Source organism: Vipera ursinii (genome assembly GCF_947247035.1).
Source record: "Vipera ursinii genome assembly, chromosome: 2".
NCBI lineage: Eukaryota > Metazoa > Chordata > Lepidosauria > Squamata > Viperidae > Vipera > Vipera ursinii.
Genome location: NC_139513.1, coordinates 173,530,016 through 173,546,621, shown reverse-complemented (window position 1 = coordinate 173,546,621; position 16,606 = coordinate 173,530,016). Strand labels below are relative to the sequence as shown.

The following is a 16,606-nucleotide window of genomic DNA, read 5'->3' as shown; positions in this document are numbered from 1 at the left end:
AAAAATGAAAAAGAGTGAACCCGTGATTGTGATGGTATTACTATAAGTAATAATAGGAAAAGCATATGTATAGGAGAGTATATATTCTCGTATCTCAGGATCATACTCCAAGTATCTAACTCGTTGAAGTGTTTATGTCGTTATAGTGCTAAGAATCTTTAAAAGTGCCACAAATCTTTTCCTCGCTTTGCCACAGCCTAACGTGCGCCTCTGTGCTTGTTTCACGGAATCTGTTTTTCCTCCCAAGAACGAGCAGAGTAATTGCGCGACATTCCCTGCCCGTTGCTCCTCTGAGCAGCCTCGGGGACTTAAGCGATGTTCCCTAGTAACCTAGGCAACAGGGACGCTACCGTCAGCAGCCCCGCAGGCTGCAAACAGAAGCTGGAAGTCGGTGGCGCCGGGCGAGGGTGCAGGCGGGCAAGCCAGGACCCGCCTTGGAGGGACGGTGAGAGGCGGGCACACGGAAGGAAGGTCCGGGGTCAGAGGCCGCGCCCTGGGTGTTACCCTCCACCACTGCCCCATTTTCTCCCCCCCCCCCGCCAGGCTTTTTGCATGGCAAGCTCTGCCCACTTCTAAAGGGGAGCATTGCTTCCCTGAGCTTCCTACTTTGCTGGGCATCTCTGCTTTATGCCATATTTCTTGCACTCGCTAAACTTTCCTCAGCTTCCCCATCCATCCATCCATTCATCATTCTGCCCCTTTTCATTCAAATAATAAATAGGTTATAGACTCTGCTTTCCCCTTCCCCCCCCCCTCCAGTTCATCCCAGGTCAGTAGATGTGAAGTGGTTTTCAGCCACCTGCCTTCTGTCCCACATGCAAGACACAAATATCTTGCCGGGCACTTCTTTGCTACTGGAACATGACTTAGCACAAGTGCCTTTTGCGTGTTTGTCTCCTGCCATTTTTCTGACACTGCCCCAAAGCTTAGTGTGAGCTTCACACTCTTCATTCACTCTCTGACCACAGAGCAGGGGTTGATGGAAGAGCTAGGTCTATTGCACCAGGCTTGAGATGGGACCATTGCTTGACTGAATGCATCTTCCCATGTTCCTGTTTCCAAGACACAGCGCTTAGCGATCCTTAGGATCAAACTGATCAGGAAAAGCACCTAATTTCTTGCCAGCTTCCCCATGGAAACCCTGTGCTCTTTCCATCCAGGCATAATTCAAAGTGCCTAGTAACACTGAGGCCTTTTGGGGGAGGGTGGGCAGCAGAGGTAGATAGTTTCTGAGCTTGAAAGCCTGTTTTTGGATCAACTACATTCAGAGTGGTGGAGTGGCCCTGTATTCCTTTCACTGCTACAGCATCAACCTTGGATGAAACAAGCGGAGATAATTTGCTGGATGTCTCCGTTTCACCGCTTCGCCTTCTATATCTCTAGGAGGTATTGTGAGGTCATAAGTGGGTTCTAGGTGTGTCCCATAGAAAACTGTCCCCAGAATCTGTACAAATTCACAGCCTAGTTATGTGGGAGATGGAAACCTGGAACCTTCTGCTGTAGCATATCACTACCTCTCTCACAGCAAGACCAAGGAAAATCAACTGCATCTTTCATTCAGATTCCCCTCTACCATCCAGGCCCAACATTGCCTTTGGTTTTTCCCCCATCCCTGGCACTTTTTAATTGATGTTGGTGGTTCTGCCTTCTTTCTAGAAAGCTCATTGCTTCAGGCACATCTCTTTGCATCGACTGTACCCATAAGGAAGTATTTGTTTTCTAATGCTTATACTGCCAGGCAAAATGAGCCAGTTTCCAAGGCCAGTTGTATCTGAATACAACAGCTGCCTATAACTTGCCCTTTTTTGGTCACTTATCTCCTGACATCCACAGAAGTGAGTAGGAACTTCATGCTCTAGAATTAATTTGACCTAGTGCACACACACACACACACACACACACACAGAGAGAGAGAGAGAGAGACCCAACAAGCCAGAATTCATGGGTCTTGGCCATGGCCTCAGAAGCAGTGAAAGTGATTGTGCGTTGCCGCCCTTTGAATGAACGTGAAAAACAGCTTGGCTGCAAGGTAGTAATTAATATGGACAGTGCCCGTGGCCAGTGCTTCATCCAGAACCCTACAGCTGAAGATGATCCTCCCAAACAATTCACTTTTGATGGGGCATATTACATGAACCACAATACGGAACAGATCTACAATGAAATTGCCTGCCCGGTGATAGAGGTGAGTGAAAGTGATCAGTGTTATTAGTATCCGACAAATTACTTACAGTTTATAAATATTACAGTTATAAGCAGATCGTGGTAAATTGTGGCTGGATTAATATGATTTAAATTGGACTAATATGTTTAAAATTGGCTGGGATCACTCAACATCTTAAGCTATACCTGTGGTTCAGAAACCACATTATGTCTGGTCTGCACAGTATACTTGACTATGCTAAGAATGGGGTAACCAATTGTGGATTAAAGTTTTAAATTAAAATGGTCCCTGGCTTGTTTTAGGTTAAATTGACTTTCCCTGATCAATTGTGTCACATATACTCCTAAACTCAGTCAGCTCCTGCCCAATCATCTCTAAAACCCCCAAAGATATAGTGTTTGAAGAAGCTGGCCTCTCCCTTATAACTCAGTGCTGGATAGCTCAGAGCATCCCTCCCAAAGACTGATGATTGCAGAAACAAGCAGTGCCCATTGTGTCTGCTTGGAACAGATTAGTGTTACAGTGATACTGTAACTGTATTCCAGCCCAAGAGCTTATAAAAAAAACAGGAGAGAGGAAAGGTTCTCTATTCCCAAAATAGTGATCTCAAACACAATAACTAATTGGGAGTAAAGGCATCTGCTTATAATTGCATTAGGCCAAGACGAACTTACTCTGCTTTGAGAGTGAGTTACTTGTCAAACTCGGATTTAATTATACATGTGATTATGGTTCGTTATGTAGGTTCCAAATTATCTAGGGTTAGATTTTGACCATTCTTGTTTTTTATTAGAGTGCACTGCCCAGAATCATAAAATATAAATTGAGCAGCCATACAAATTTCATAAAATATACATATATGATAATTTTAATTTTAGTTTTAATCTTAATTTTAACTGGGGTTTTACTTATGCAGGGACGAATATATTTTTTTTAATCTGTTTTTAACTTTTGTATCTTTGTTTTTTAATTACCCTGTAAACCGCCCTGAGTCCTTCGGGAAAGGGCGGTATATAAATGTAATAAAATAAATAAAATAAATAAATATATAAACACAATATCATACAATGTGGTAGCTGCTTGTGCTGGGTCACATGACAAAACACTGGGTGTTTTTTAAATAAGATTTTATTACCGGTAGTTTTCTAATTTTACATTTGGGTATTTAAAAAGCAACGTGGTGGCTGGGTTAATCAATAGTTCAATAACATACAAAAATCTTTAGTACAAATCTCAAATTACAGCATCAAATATTTCCTCTCTTTTTCCCCTAATATCTACTATCTCATATTTAAGCTAATACAGTTCTTATTATATCAACTAAGTAAAAACATCATTATTACATTTATCAATAAAATTTTAGCTTATACATATCTTAATTACTTTTACATTCAATCTTTATAGACAATCAATGTTCTGTTATTGGTTTTTTCCCAATTTTTAGTTTCCCATCAATATTCAAATTTAACATTTGATATTTATAATTTCCAGGCTTTAAGTAACCAAAGTTTCCCTTATCTCAATTCATAACAGAATCTAATATTCAAAATACACATCTATTTGAGTATAGTCTTGTTCTTTTTTTTAAAAGTTATCTATTTCCCACCATATTAAATCATCTAATTAATAATACAGTATTCCCTTCAATAAATCAAAGCCATTATATATATTGTCTGGGTTGATCAATAAATCAAACATATTCATATTTTTATTGGGGGGTCTAATATTTAAATATTGCTAAGCACATTGATTTGTGCTTTAGATTGTAAGCCGCCCTGAGTCTTCGGAGAAGGGCAGGATATAAATGGGATTAAAAAAAATTAAACAAATAGAATCCTTGTTTTCAACTAATTTCCAAATATTTTAACTTTAATGACCAAAATTCCCCTTATCTCAACTGCTCCCTTTAACTATCTAATTAGTAATATGAAATCCCCTCTAATAAATCAGAACCCCAATTTTCTTCAGCCTTATTCTGGCTTTCTTCGTTTGCCAACTAGCCTTTCATGGTAGTGCTTTTAAATCATCAAATAGATCTCCCTCTATTATTATATATATTATTTGAAATAAGAGAGACCATTTAGTTACCATTCTTTTGGAAGTGCTAGCCCATTTGTGTTAATTAGATTGTCTCCCTATTATTCCAATTCTCCATGATTGTCCTGATATGTTTATCTTCCATTCAATCTGTTCTTCTTTCTCCTCAAATTTCTTCTGATTTATATAGAAAGTCTTTTCCATTTTCAGTGTTGTCACTCCCTTTTCTGGATTTTCCATTAACTGTATTTGTTGGTCAATTGAGTCCTCTGTCTTAGTATTTGATTGTTTCACTTCTGTTATCATTTGCGTTGTTCTTTGGTTGTAGTCAAAATTTGGGTTTGTATATCTAAGCTGGCATCTTGTTCTTTTATGTTGCATCTTATTTTGTCACAAGCTGAAATAATGGTTTCATTTATTGCTTTCAACATGGAAAGGATCTTTTCCTGGTCTTTATCCATATTCTCTTAATAGTGTGTTAAGTTGAGGACTTTAAAATCAGATGTTAAAAATAGTTTTATAACTAGGTATGGGACCTCTATTTCATGTATTATAGGTGATGTTTATAGTAGAAGTCGTTTGTCAAGTAAGATTTTATAGTCTAAAATATTTCATCATCTCATGTAATAACCAATGTTCCTCAGATAAAGAAATAGGAAAGCAATTCCCCACTTATAGCTGTGAAAGTCAGTAAAGGTTTACATTCATAGTTCAAGCAGGCCAGTTATGCCACCCAAAAATTCCCTTTACAGCTGAGTTTCTCACAGGTGTTATCTATCAAGCTCGAAAGAGTTTTATCGGAAGTCTGGGCTTCAAGCCAAGTCTCTTTTAGGTAATAACAAGTTGTAATACCAAACGTCTCCACAAGATGTCACTGATGTCATTCAAAGGTTTTTAAGTCCAAAATTTTTATAATCCTTTTTCCAATTTTATTTCTTTTTTGTAAATAAAAACAAAAGTCTCCAGTTAAAAATAAGAAAACTTTTCGTCCCCAAGTTTCAGAAACATATAAATCCAATTAGATTAAAATTGTTCTTTTAGTGCTTTAACTCCCCTGGGTAGTCAGTTGCAGCTGTTCTTAGAGGCTGGGGTAGAAATTCCCCTCCCTCTCTCCTCACAGGGGGAAAAGATACTTTGGGCAGCTTTTACAGGAAAAGAAAATACTTAAGTTCTTAAAGAGAATATCAGATCTCACCCAGTTTCATCCACATGACTTTAGAAGTGCTTGATGGTAAGTTTGACTTTGGCTGTCTGCAGCTTAGTGACGAGCCATATTACTATGGATGGTCTTTCCTCCACCAGTTTGGAAGTCTGCCCCAGATCAAGCGGAAGGGCTGCCACCCTCCCATGATCAAGCGGGGATCCCCTCCTTATTCGTCGCCCCTGCAGGGCAACTTTCGTCCCTTTCCAGGGTCCCCCAGCGGAACAAAATCGAACGTGGAAGACGGAGCTCACCTTTCAGTGAGCGCGGTCGCTGCGATGGCAAACCGGAAGTTCCGAAAAACACTGGTTTTGATGTGTAACTGAAAAAGATGAGCAGAGATTGCCTTCCCAGTGGGCTGGAGGCTGGCAGAGGATATGGTTGTACATTCTTGCACTTAAGAAATGATTAGTCATACGAAAGTAACCTGATCATGTAAATCAGCTATCTGAGTGATTATATTCTGCTAGAATCACTGGGAAGGAGATGTTGATTAGGTTATTTGTAGATTGGATTAAGTCTGTTGTGCAAATGAACATTAGTTTCATGATTTACCTGGAAGGAACAGTTTGACAATGCATCTGTCGGGTGGTCCCAGTAAGTGATAATTTATTGACTCAGATTTTTAAAAAGTCTTTTAGGCTTTAAGTATATAGAAATGATATTTATGAAAATCCCCATATTTCACATTAGTTTGTAACAGGATGCGCATTTAAAGCATTTTTGCACGAATACTTAGAAATAGTCCCCTTTAATTTATCTTCCCAGATAGAAATACGACTGCAAATGTTACATCTTTACCCCCAATAGATTATCAGGTTGTTTTCCCTCACTCTCTCTCGTTCCTTCACCTCTTACTCCTATATAGAATTTTGGGCAGTCTTGTGGAGGACAATGAGAATTCCAATTCCAGGTTGGAGCAAGCTATAGTATTTTGCTTGTTCAAAATTTGTCAGTTGCAGAATTTACATGAAGTTGGGCGGTGTTTTCCTGGAAACCACTGAATACTTTCCCTATTAATTTGCATATTTCTTTTTGTTGAAGCTCCTGTCCAAAGATGCTTAGTTAATGGGCCTGAACGTTGGCCTCTCAATTTCCATTTCCAGATTCTATTTCTGTGTCTATAAGAAGAGATTGCTGAAACTCTTGGACAAGTTTAGTCACGCAAGCGTGCTCCTGATTAGGTTGTTAGAAAGAGGATCCAGTAAGACAGGACAGATACTGAGGTAGAAACATACAAGTCCAAATTGTTTGATTATTATTATTCTGTTTGATTAATTGATTTCTTCTTTTTCAGGGTGTTACAGAAGGCTATAATGGGACCATTTTTGCCTATGGGCAGACAGGCAGTGGGAAATCCTTTACCATGCAAGGGATTCAGGACCCACCTACCCAGAGGGGTATCATTCCCAGAGCCTTTGAACATTTGTTTGAGAGTGTGCAGGTACAGTATATCATTAATTTAAAAAATGTACAAAACAGTATCTAGTTGTTGTTTAAACCACTGGCTCTTCTGTGTTTCTTCTTCCAGAAACTCCAGTTCAACAACTTTGTGTGCCTCATTAAGAAATTGTCTTATCTTAGCCATTATAGTTTAGCTGCTGTGGGTTCATGTGCTCTTATTTCCTTGTGGGTGTGCTGATTTCCATCACTGCATAATATTAAAATACATTTCTATCTAATGGACCAGTCAGTCTACCTATTCTCTTACAGATAGCTGTTACCAGTCTTTCACTGCAGAAACATTAAAGAGAGATCCTGAACAACACAAGCATGAGTTAGATTTAGTAAAATTTAATATAATTCCATTTTATTAAAAAGACTGTTATTTGTTAATAATGTTCCTTACTGATACTCATATGACTATGTTCAAATATGATTGAACTCATTCATACAGCAGAGAAGGCTCTGAATATAATTCTGCTAAAGTCAACAGTGGCATTATGCGTTTGTGCCTGTACACATGCACACATATATTTGTATATGTATAATAACTATAATATGCTGAGGAGTGATATTTGTGATAACATAAATTAGAAACAAATCTCAAACTAATAATCATGGTATGGTGATACACTTCAACGAGCCGTTTTAGCTATAACTTCTATCAAGAAAATTTGCACAGATCTTATTGAAAGAGCACTAACAAAAAATGTTATACCATGCTCTTATATAACATCTATTCATGTATAAGAAATTTTCCTAAAAGGTTTTGATTTGTGTTAGTTCACATGAGATATCCTCTTTATATTTTATTATTTGACATGTATTCCATATTTTATTCTCAGTGGATGCTATTCTTTATTTTCAAAATTTTAAGGACTACATCTTGAGAGATTGTGAATGACCTTCAACTTATTAAAACATATTTCCCATATATTTTTGTGCATTTCCAAATAATTTTTACTATTTTATTCATACATTTTTTTTGAAATTAGATTTTCTGTTTCAGGCACCTTGGACTAGGCTTGCAGAAGGGTTCACTACACAAAATAAGTAATTAAAATTCTAGAAGTAAATGGTGACTAAAGATATGATGATATCTTTCCAATGATAGCAAAAGAGCTCTTATAAGTGAATCTCCTCCCTACAATGTATTTTGATGGTACATTCTGATTTTGTATTAGTCATTGGGAGGTTCAAACTATATCAACTGTTTTCAAGATTCCTTTGTTTTTATACCTTGTACTTAGCTCTGGGAAGTCGGGGGGGGGGGGAGGGGGGAATGGGGGGGAGGGATAGGGAGGGTTAGGTAGGGGTGGGTGGAGGGAGGGGCAATTGTTAAAGATAAAATGTACTGTAAAACTTTTCAATAAAAAAAAGATTCCTTTAAAACATTTTCTCCAAACATGCGTTCACACACAGTGTGAGCTAACATATTCTAGAAGGTAATGATAATGTATGTTGCCCTGGCATTACTGGACTAAGTAATGAATAAATAAGAAAGTAGTATTAATGATGGTGTATTTATAAGCCATTTCCTTAACATGCTGTGTTGGTAGTTGCAGAGTGTTGGAGTACAACAATTCAGTTACAATCTATGTACCTATGGGAAATAAATCTCCCTGCCCCCACTAAATAAATTCTCAGACTGGAAATCTAAGAAATATTTTTCCATTTTATTTTCATAGTGTGCAGAAAACACCAAGTTTTTGGTGAGAGCCTCTTACCTAGAGATCTATAATGAAGAAATCAGAGACCTCCTGGGTCCAAACACCAAGCAGAAACTGGAGGTGAGGACAACAGACTAACAGGGCAAGAACTTAGTATGAAGTAAGTCAAACATCCCAACAATTGCCAGAAATTTAAGCTCTGACAATTCAGTGTGAGCAAAAGAAACTGTCAAGAATATATGTTATAATACAATGAAAAATTTATTAGCGACGTGAAATAAAAAATAGGACAGGTTGTTAGCCCAATAAGTAACACATTGAATTAAGCAATAAATTAGAGTAATCCATTTCTCAATTCTGAAGAGACAAATTCTTGAACATTCTGGGTTCTGCCATCTCCCCATCAGTTAAAATCAAGATGGGTCAAATTTCTGCATGTCTATGTTCAAGTCTAGTTTCTCAGAATGGAGAAATGGTTAGTGAAGATAAAACAACTTGCTGATATGGAAAGATTGACGTGTTGGTTAGAGAAAAGATATTACAGTATCTATGTTTATTGTTGACTAGAAACACCTTATAGACTTGTTGCATAAAACAAAAAAAATGAACTTATGCTTTAGACGTTTAGAGGATATATAGAAAGAAGAGTCATGATGTATCTTAGAGGAAGAGGTAAATCTACAATTGTACTTGTAACTGCTGTAAAGAAGATCAGAAACCATTTCTTTGTATCTTTTTTCTTTCTTTTCCACTTTTCTTTTACTTTTTCTATCTTGCACTGTTAGCATTTTCTTTGATTTCTTTTTCTTTTTCTTACATTATCTTAGTTTGTATTAGTTTGTGCCTTTGTTTTTAAACTTTTTAATAAAATTATATAAAGGAGGAATTATCCCTTTGGATACTCAGTAGCAGGGCATTCAATATACTACACTGTACAACGTTCACTTAATGCTCATTCGAAGTTACACGATAAGCACCACCTAGTGCTTACGAGCAAGTCCCGAAATTATGAATGTGGCAGCACCACGGCAGTCGTTCGCCTTTACGAGCAACCGCAGTGGCATTGCAACATTCACCCTGGTTATTCTCTCCCTCCCCACCCCCACCCCCATTCCCGGGTCTCCCTAGGCACCAGGCCTTCAATACTCACCTTGCGAAGATCAAGATCCTTTGTTTTCTTGGCTGCTCCAGGCATTCACAGAGAATGGAGGCCTAAAGTAACACAAGATCATGTGAGATCAGTGGGGCGAGATCTTACGCTACTGATCTCGTGTGATCTCATGGTAGTTTAGGTCTCTGTTCTCTGCAACAGAGAATGGAACTGAAGCCAAGGGATGGCAGTCTGGCTGCTGGATGCCTTCTTCTGGCTGCTGCCACCTGGATCCGAGGCCGGGGGATGCTTCCACGGACCTCTGGTGGCCCGATCCTGGCACCGACACTTTCTCCAGGCCACTGCCACCCGGATCTGAGTCCGGGAGACACTTCCATGGCCCTCCAGCGGCTCGTTTCCAGGTGGCAATGGACCAGAGAAGGCCTCCGGCACCCAGATTGTGCCACAGGAGGGCCGCGGAAATGTCCCCCAGCCTCAGATCTGGGCGGCAGTGGCCTGGAGAAGCCCTCTGGTGCCTGGATCGGGCTGCCAGAGGGCCATGGAAGCATCCCCCAGCCTCAAATCCGGGTGGCAATAGGAACCATGGCAGAGAGGAGACGGATCTTTTCACAGTGAGTCTGGCGTGGCAGAAAGGAAGAGGGAAGCATGAGGTATCTTAGTGGGTCAGGAAGGCCTTGGGGGCCTGTTCCATCACTAGGCCCTCCATGGCCTTCTCCACCCTGAGATACCTCATGTTCACTTAACAAGCCATGTGCGTCTTTAACGAGCAAGGGAGTGATCTCATTCGAGGTACAAGATTCCCTCCCAAAAGTTTTCGAGTTACGAGTGGAATGGGCAGCTCCATTACACTCGTAACTCAAGGACCACCTGTATTGTATATTCAAGACCTTCCTTCTGGTTGATTACACCTTGAGCACATAGGGGCAGTGTGGACAACCATTGTTATTTTGAGGAGTTTAGTGACATGCTTTGGTTCTCCTTCATATTAGAGTTAATCCAGAAGTTTAGAGCTCATTCTGAGGTAGCCTGCTTGCTTTTCATTCTTGCTCACTGAACAAAGGTGAAGAGGCGGGATCTTCATGTAGTTTCAAAGCTTTTCCCACAATGAAAGTCTCAGACTTTCAATTCCCATCCCAGAATTATGTGTCAGCCAGTCAAAGTCAGGTCCTGCAGTCTCCTTACCATAGCAGGACCATGACTGCCAAGTTTTGATAAAAATTGTAGAGTTGTTATTGTTTGTTGGGGGCTTCCACGTGAAACCCAGTACTGTAGTACTGTGAAAACTGGACACCCTTTGGGTATCATCTTGTTTGGTAAGTATTCTTTTTTATGTTATGCTTGAGCTAACAATAAAGCTTAAATCCCTTTGTGCTTATTGTATTCTGGATCCAAAATAATCAATTGCCTGGACACCTTATTACTGCCCTGACACTTGATGAAACAGAGCTTCTGGCCATTTCCTTAGTCTATACAGTTCTCTGCAGCCTTCATTGTAATTGTTGCTCTAATGACCCTCCTTGCAGCTGAAAGAGCATCCAGAGAAAGGGGTGTATGTGAAGGGTCTTTCACAGCACACAGTACATAGTATCGCGCAGTGTGAGCGCATCATGGAGACAGGCTGGAAAAATCGTGCAGTGGGCTATACCTTGATGAACAAGGACTCCTCGCGTTCCCATTCTGTCTTCACCATCAATATGGAAATCTACGTTGTAGGTAAAAATGAAATGTAGATGGGTAAGGCGGTGGGTTGGGATAGCATAAAGCAGATTTCTGGATCTCTGCTGGTGAAGCAGGGAGAAAAGAATCAAAAGAAAATTTAATTCCTGTGAAAATGAAATTGTGTTCCACAATTGATCTGTGGATGTTGTATAAAGGTTGGGCTGTCTCAAGACGGTTTTCTTCTAAGCAATAACAGCTACCGGTAAAGATGTTGCATAGTGGAACCTATGAAATCTTTCATTTGACAACAAATCTTAAAATCATGCTCCCGATTCTCTTATACTGTCATAGAAGATTGTGCATAGCTGCTTCATGTTATTTATTCCTAGCCAGGTTATCATTGGTTTCACATAGTTAAGGCAAAATTTATTTTAATCAGACCAGTAGTTTGTTGAACAACTAATGAAAACCTAATTCACATATAACACTAAACCAAAATCACTTTGGCTGATCTTGTGTTACCAAGCAAACTACATCATATTTTAGCTTAATTTTTTTTAGTGCAAGCTGTTCAGTTTGCTATTTTACACATGAGTTATTTTTAATGACATGTAGCATTATTTTAATCTTGTTTAATGTTCATTTTTGTTCTACACCTCCCAAAGTGGTTGAGTTGGACAGCCATATAAATATTTAAAATAAATTAAATAAAACCATTTGTCTTATACATTTTAATGTAGAGGAACACTGTAATGGAGGAATGGAGTGTATTAGTCCATTCAAATGCTTCATCACTTTATTATCATCTTATTTTAGCCTTGAGTAAATGTGATACACATGGTTCAGTTTTTGAAATGCCTGCAGATATACTTTCTGACATCTGAAATGAACAGAAATAATTTTCTTATCACTGGCAGAGGAAGTATGCATTCCTTACATTTTAGAGCAGATTTTCTGAATCTGACACGTGTTGGATGAGGTTGGACTGTAACAGATGAGCTAACAGCCTTATTGGTTGGGAAGTCTGGGAGATGCAATCCCAGGTAATCTGAATGATGTCAGATTGGTTAAGACTACTGTATAACGTACAATTTAGGAGCTACTTTCTCTTTCAAGAACTTTGATCACCCCAGATTCATTCTTTTTATACAGATGAGAGAGGTCAAGATCATCTGAGGGCTTCAAAGCTCAATCTGGTAGACCTTGCTGGGAGTGAGAGGCAGTCCAAAACTGGAGCTGTTGGTGAGCGCCTCAAAGAGGCCACCAAAATCAACCTGTCTCTCTCAGCCCTTGGCAATGTGATCTCAGCCCTGGCAGATGGAAGATGCAGGCATGTCCCTTACCGAGACTCCAAACTGACTCGGGTGCTGCAGGACTCTCTTGGAGGTAACACCAAGACACTTATGGTGGCATGCTTGTCTCCTGCTGACAACAATTATGATGAGACTCTTAGCAGTTTGCGCTACGCCCACCGAGCCAAGAACATCCGCAACAAGCCTCGCATCAATGAGGACCCTAAAGATGCTCTCCTGAGGGAGTACCAGGAGGAGATCAAGCATTTGAGAGCTATCTTGGCTCAGCAGATGAACCTGAATAACTTACAAGGTAGGGCCCACTTAGATGGTGATGGTACATTTGTCTTAATACTAATGATGTTACCTAGTTTGGGTAATGAAATGTCTGCAAAAAAAGAACTAATCTTAGAGAGCACCAAGGTCCTATCTGTTGTGTTAGTTCCTTGGGTTGTTTGCTTGAAAAAGAGTTTATCTTCTTCAACAATGACATCCATGGCATTATTATAAAGCAGGGACACTGTTCACTTTCCCGTTAGTTGTCTGACAAGTGAAAGGAAGAATTAAGAACATGTTTGCACAAGTTGCATTCAATGACTAGAGATGCAAGGGCCCCAAAGGAACAAAATGGAAAATTTTTGTGGGTATATTTTTTTTATTTATTTCCAGGGACAATTCTTTTTAATTGTTTTGTTTTCAACTTATAGAAAGTGTGCTGCTTGTAAAAAAGCCTCAGATTTCCATCCTTGATATCTGCAAGAAAAAAAATCAAATCAAATGATATTATCCTGATCTTGCCATTCTATCAAAAGAAAGCTAATTCAACAAATTACATTGAACCAACATTTAGAATCTGCTACACAAATGTAATACTTTTTACACAGATATCCAGGCACAATTTATCTAAAGACCTTCATACATTGATAAATCCCAATTTTTGGAATATAGTTCAGTAATCCTTTAGCTTGTTTCAACTTTAATTTTTTCCCAAGAAATTAGTTCACTCTAATAATAACATCTAACCAATAAAGAATTCCCAGTGAGGATAATCTTAAAATGTGTACTAGAGTTGCTTTGTGTATATTGCATCTCAACCATGGAAAGGATAACAGCTAATTTCTTTTTTTAACATGCTTTGGGGAATCTAATAAACTTCCAAAAGCATTTTACTGAATTTAATGAGTTTTTAGATCATATATCTAAGAACTAAGATGCCCTTAATGCTGGCAAACCATTTTTCCATGATGCATTGATACTTTAAAAGTCTCTTAAAATGGTGGTGGTGGGGGGAAATGGCATTTTCTCAGAAATCCAGTACTCATATTGTAAATTCTGGGAAATCATGCTTTTTCCTCAAATTGTGGATACAAAATCCAGATTGCCTGCAGCAGCTAAATACAAGCACATATTTCCCATGCTAAAATAATGAAAGAAACAAAATGTTGAAAGTTCATCTATCCAGAATTAACATGGACAGTATCCAAATTGTAGAAGTTGTGGTTAGTTTCAGTCACTATAAAATAGCAGAAGAATCTTGCTTCCAGGACCATTTTCAAGCCATTTTGGGCTTATCTGCACTGAGTGGTTACCTGGTTGCCAGAATGGACCAGCAACCATTTCTTAGATCAAGGCCAGGCAATGTCGCTTTATACTTACCTCCTCCCATTGCAAATTTGATCTCTCAAAGTGGGATTTTTCCCCCTGCATTTTTAAAGCAATCCATTTCCCTTAGTAATATTTTGAATGCTTCTGGCCATTCTACTTTCTTACAAGATAACCCCGGCAGCTCACTGATTAATTAACAAAATTAAAAATGTCTTCTGAACTGAATCAGTGATTATTCTTGCCTCTAATATATTCTAGAGTTACTTTTACCAGGAACAAAGGTTAGAAAGCCTAACTTCTGAATAGAAAGTCACTAGGTCAAAACCCAGCAGAAACCTAAATAAATTTACTATTTTTCTTTGGATTATCTTTCTCCTATGCATTTTTTTTAAAAAAAAAATTCACGGCAGCTCATTAGGAACAAATGTAATGTTTGCTTAAAGCAAGTTTCTGCTGAGTTTCAAGCAACAGCCAGCCAAATAAAAGTTGTTACAACCATTGTGTCATTACAGTAATCAACATAGCTGTAAAACTCTAGAACATAAAGACAACAATAGGGCAATAAAAAGGAATTTTAATTTTTGTTGATTGTTGTGCTTACACATATATACACTTCAATGCTTTTTATTCTCACTATTCTCTCTCTATATATAGAATTGTGTAGTGGGGGGATGTAGCAACCTGCCATCCAGACTGAATTCCTTGCAAACTGCTGCCCAAGTGTCTTGGTGTCAAGCCAGCATGAGCACAGGAGAAGAGCAACTGAAGGGTTCAATATGGATAAGCCTCTAAGGCAGGGGTGTCAAACTCACATTTCATTGAGGGCCACATCAGCATTGCGGTTGCCCTCAAGGGGCCGGGTGGGTGTGGCCTACTGGGTGGGCGTGGCTAGAGTGCATATGGCCTACTGGGTGGGCGTGGCCAGCTCTACATCGTTTGCATCAAGGGTGCCTATGGGGGCCTGGGCAGGAGTGGGACAGATCTGAGGGTCTCTGGCAGAAGGAGGGTCTCTGGCCCAGGGCCAAGGCAGTGGGGGCCGTTCCCTCACTTTTTCCAGGATGGCTTCGCGGGCCACATGAAACCACTTCACGGGCCGGATCCGGCCCCCGGGCCTTGTGTTTGACATGTCTGCTCTAAGGCATGCAGCTTTTTTTAGTTACAGTATTTCCTTCCTTTCCTTAGTGGAATGTCCTCACTTGTTACCTCCTGAGGCTGTTCAACCTGAGGACAAACTAGAAGTTGCTCCTGAGTTCCAGGCAGATGTTGAGAAAGAGAAGCAACTAATCAGAGAAGTAAGTTGGCCGTGTCCTTTGAACGCTGGTGCAGGAAGGAAGTTCTACGGTGAAGTTTTCCTCAATCTGATCTTCCAGACAGGTTAATTCCCGTAAGGCCTAGCCATGGTGGATTGGGAGCCATGGAGGTTTTGTAGTATAGACAGCCTGTTAACTGACTTTTAGGGAATAACAAAATCACCCAACAAGGAAGCTGAATCATGAGGCTCTTTTCCCTTTGAAAACATACATTTCAAATTGATTCATTAAAGAAGTGTGTGGGTGCGGGTGAGGCTTTTCTACATGAGCCTGCAAAAAAGATGCTGCTAGTTTTGGGAGCTTAAAGATAAAGGTGATGGTGTCAATAAACTTCCCTGGGAAATATTTTCTGAAGATGGCATTATCTCTGAAAACAATTGTCCATTAGATCTCAGCTATCTGTTTTTGTTTGTGAACTTCAAGATGTGGCATTTTGAGAAAACACAACCAAGAAAGAAGTCGTTTCTGAAATATTGTTCACTGTTTATTTTTCTGACCGTTTTAACATAATTAAGGCGTGGTTAACTATCTGTGGTCATTGGCTTAGGCTAGCTTTCCAGAAATAACTTATAATTTATAGCCCTGGATATTCAAAGTTGTTTCCATACAAGAATAATGAGGGCTAATTCTATTTATTTATTTATTAAACTTATATACCGCCCTTCTCCCGTAGGACTCAGGGCGGTTCACAAGGTTTTTTAAAAAACAATACAACAATTACAAAAATTAAAAACAATTAAAATGATTACATTAACCTTGAATAAATAAAAATCCCAATTAGAATCGAATTAAAACCCCAATTAATACTCTCAGTCCAGGCCAGAAAGCTCAAAGAGCCAGGTCTTCAGGTCCCGGCGGAATGAGCGAAGGTCAGGGGCAGTCCTAAGCTCTACAGGCAGCTGGTTCCAAAGGGCTGGTGCACCCACAGAGAAGGCCCTCCCCCTGGGTATTGTCCGCCGGCAATCTTTTACTGGCAGTACCCTGAGAAGACCCTCCCTGTGGGAGCACACAGAACGAAGGGAGCTTGATGCCGGCAGCAGGTGCTCCCTCAGATATCCCAGACCCAAGCCATTTAGGGCTTTATAGGTCATCACCAGCGCCTTGAATCTCACTC

General features: G+C 39.5%; 1 protein-coding gene across 1 annotated transcript in view; it reads left to right on the top strand.

The window, feature by feature from the left end:
• Positions 1-1,954: 1,954 nt before the first annotated feature.
• KIF17 (kinesin family member 17) overlaps positions 1,955-16,606 on the top strand; it is a gene marked incomplete at both ends in the record, with an annotated part of 38,017 nt that continues 23,365 nt past the window's right edge. Inside the window, 6 exons of the mRNA XM_083351596.1 lie at positions 1,955-2,185; positions 6,700-6,846; positions 8,534-8,635; positions 11,150-11,339; positions 12,438-12,890; positions 15,365-15,474. Coding sequence (XP_083207722.1) covers positions 1,955-2,185; positions 6,700-6,846; positions 8,534-8,635; positions 11,150-11,339; positions 12,438-12,890; positions 15,365-15,474 — 1,233 coding nt within the window. The remainder of the gene's footprint in view (positions 2,186-6,699; positions 6,847-8,533; positions 8,636-11,149; positions 11,340-12,437; positions 12,891-15,364; positions 15,475-16,606) is intronic.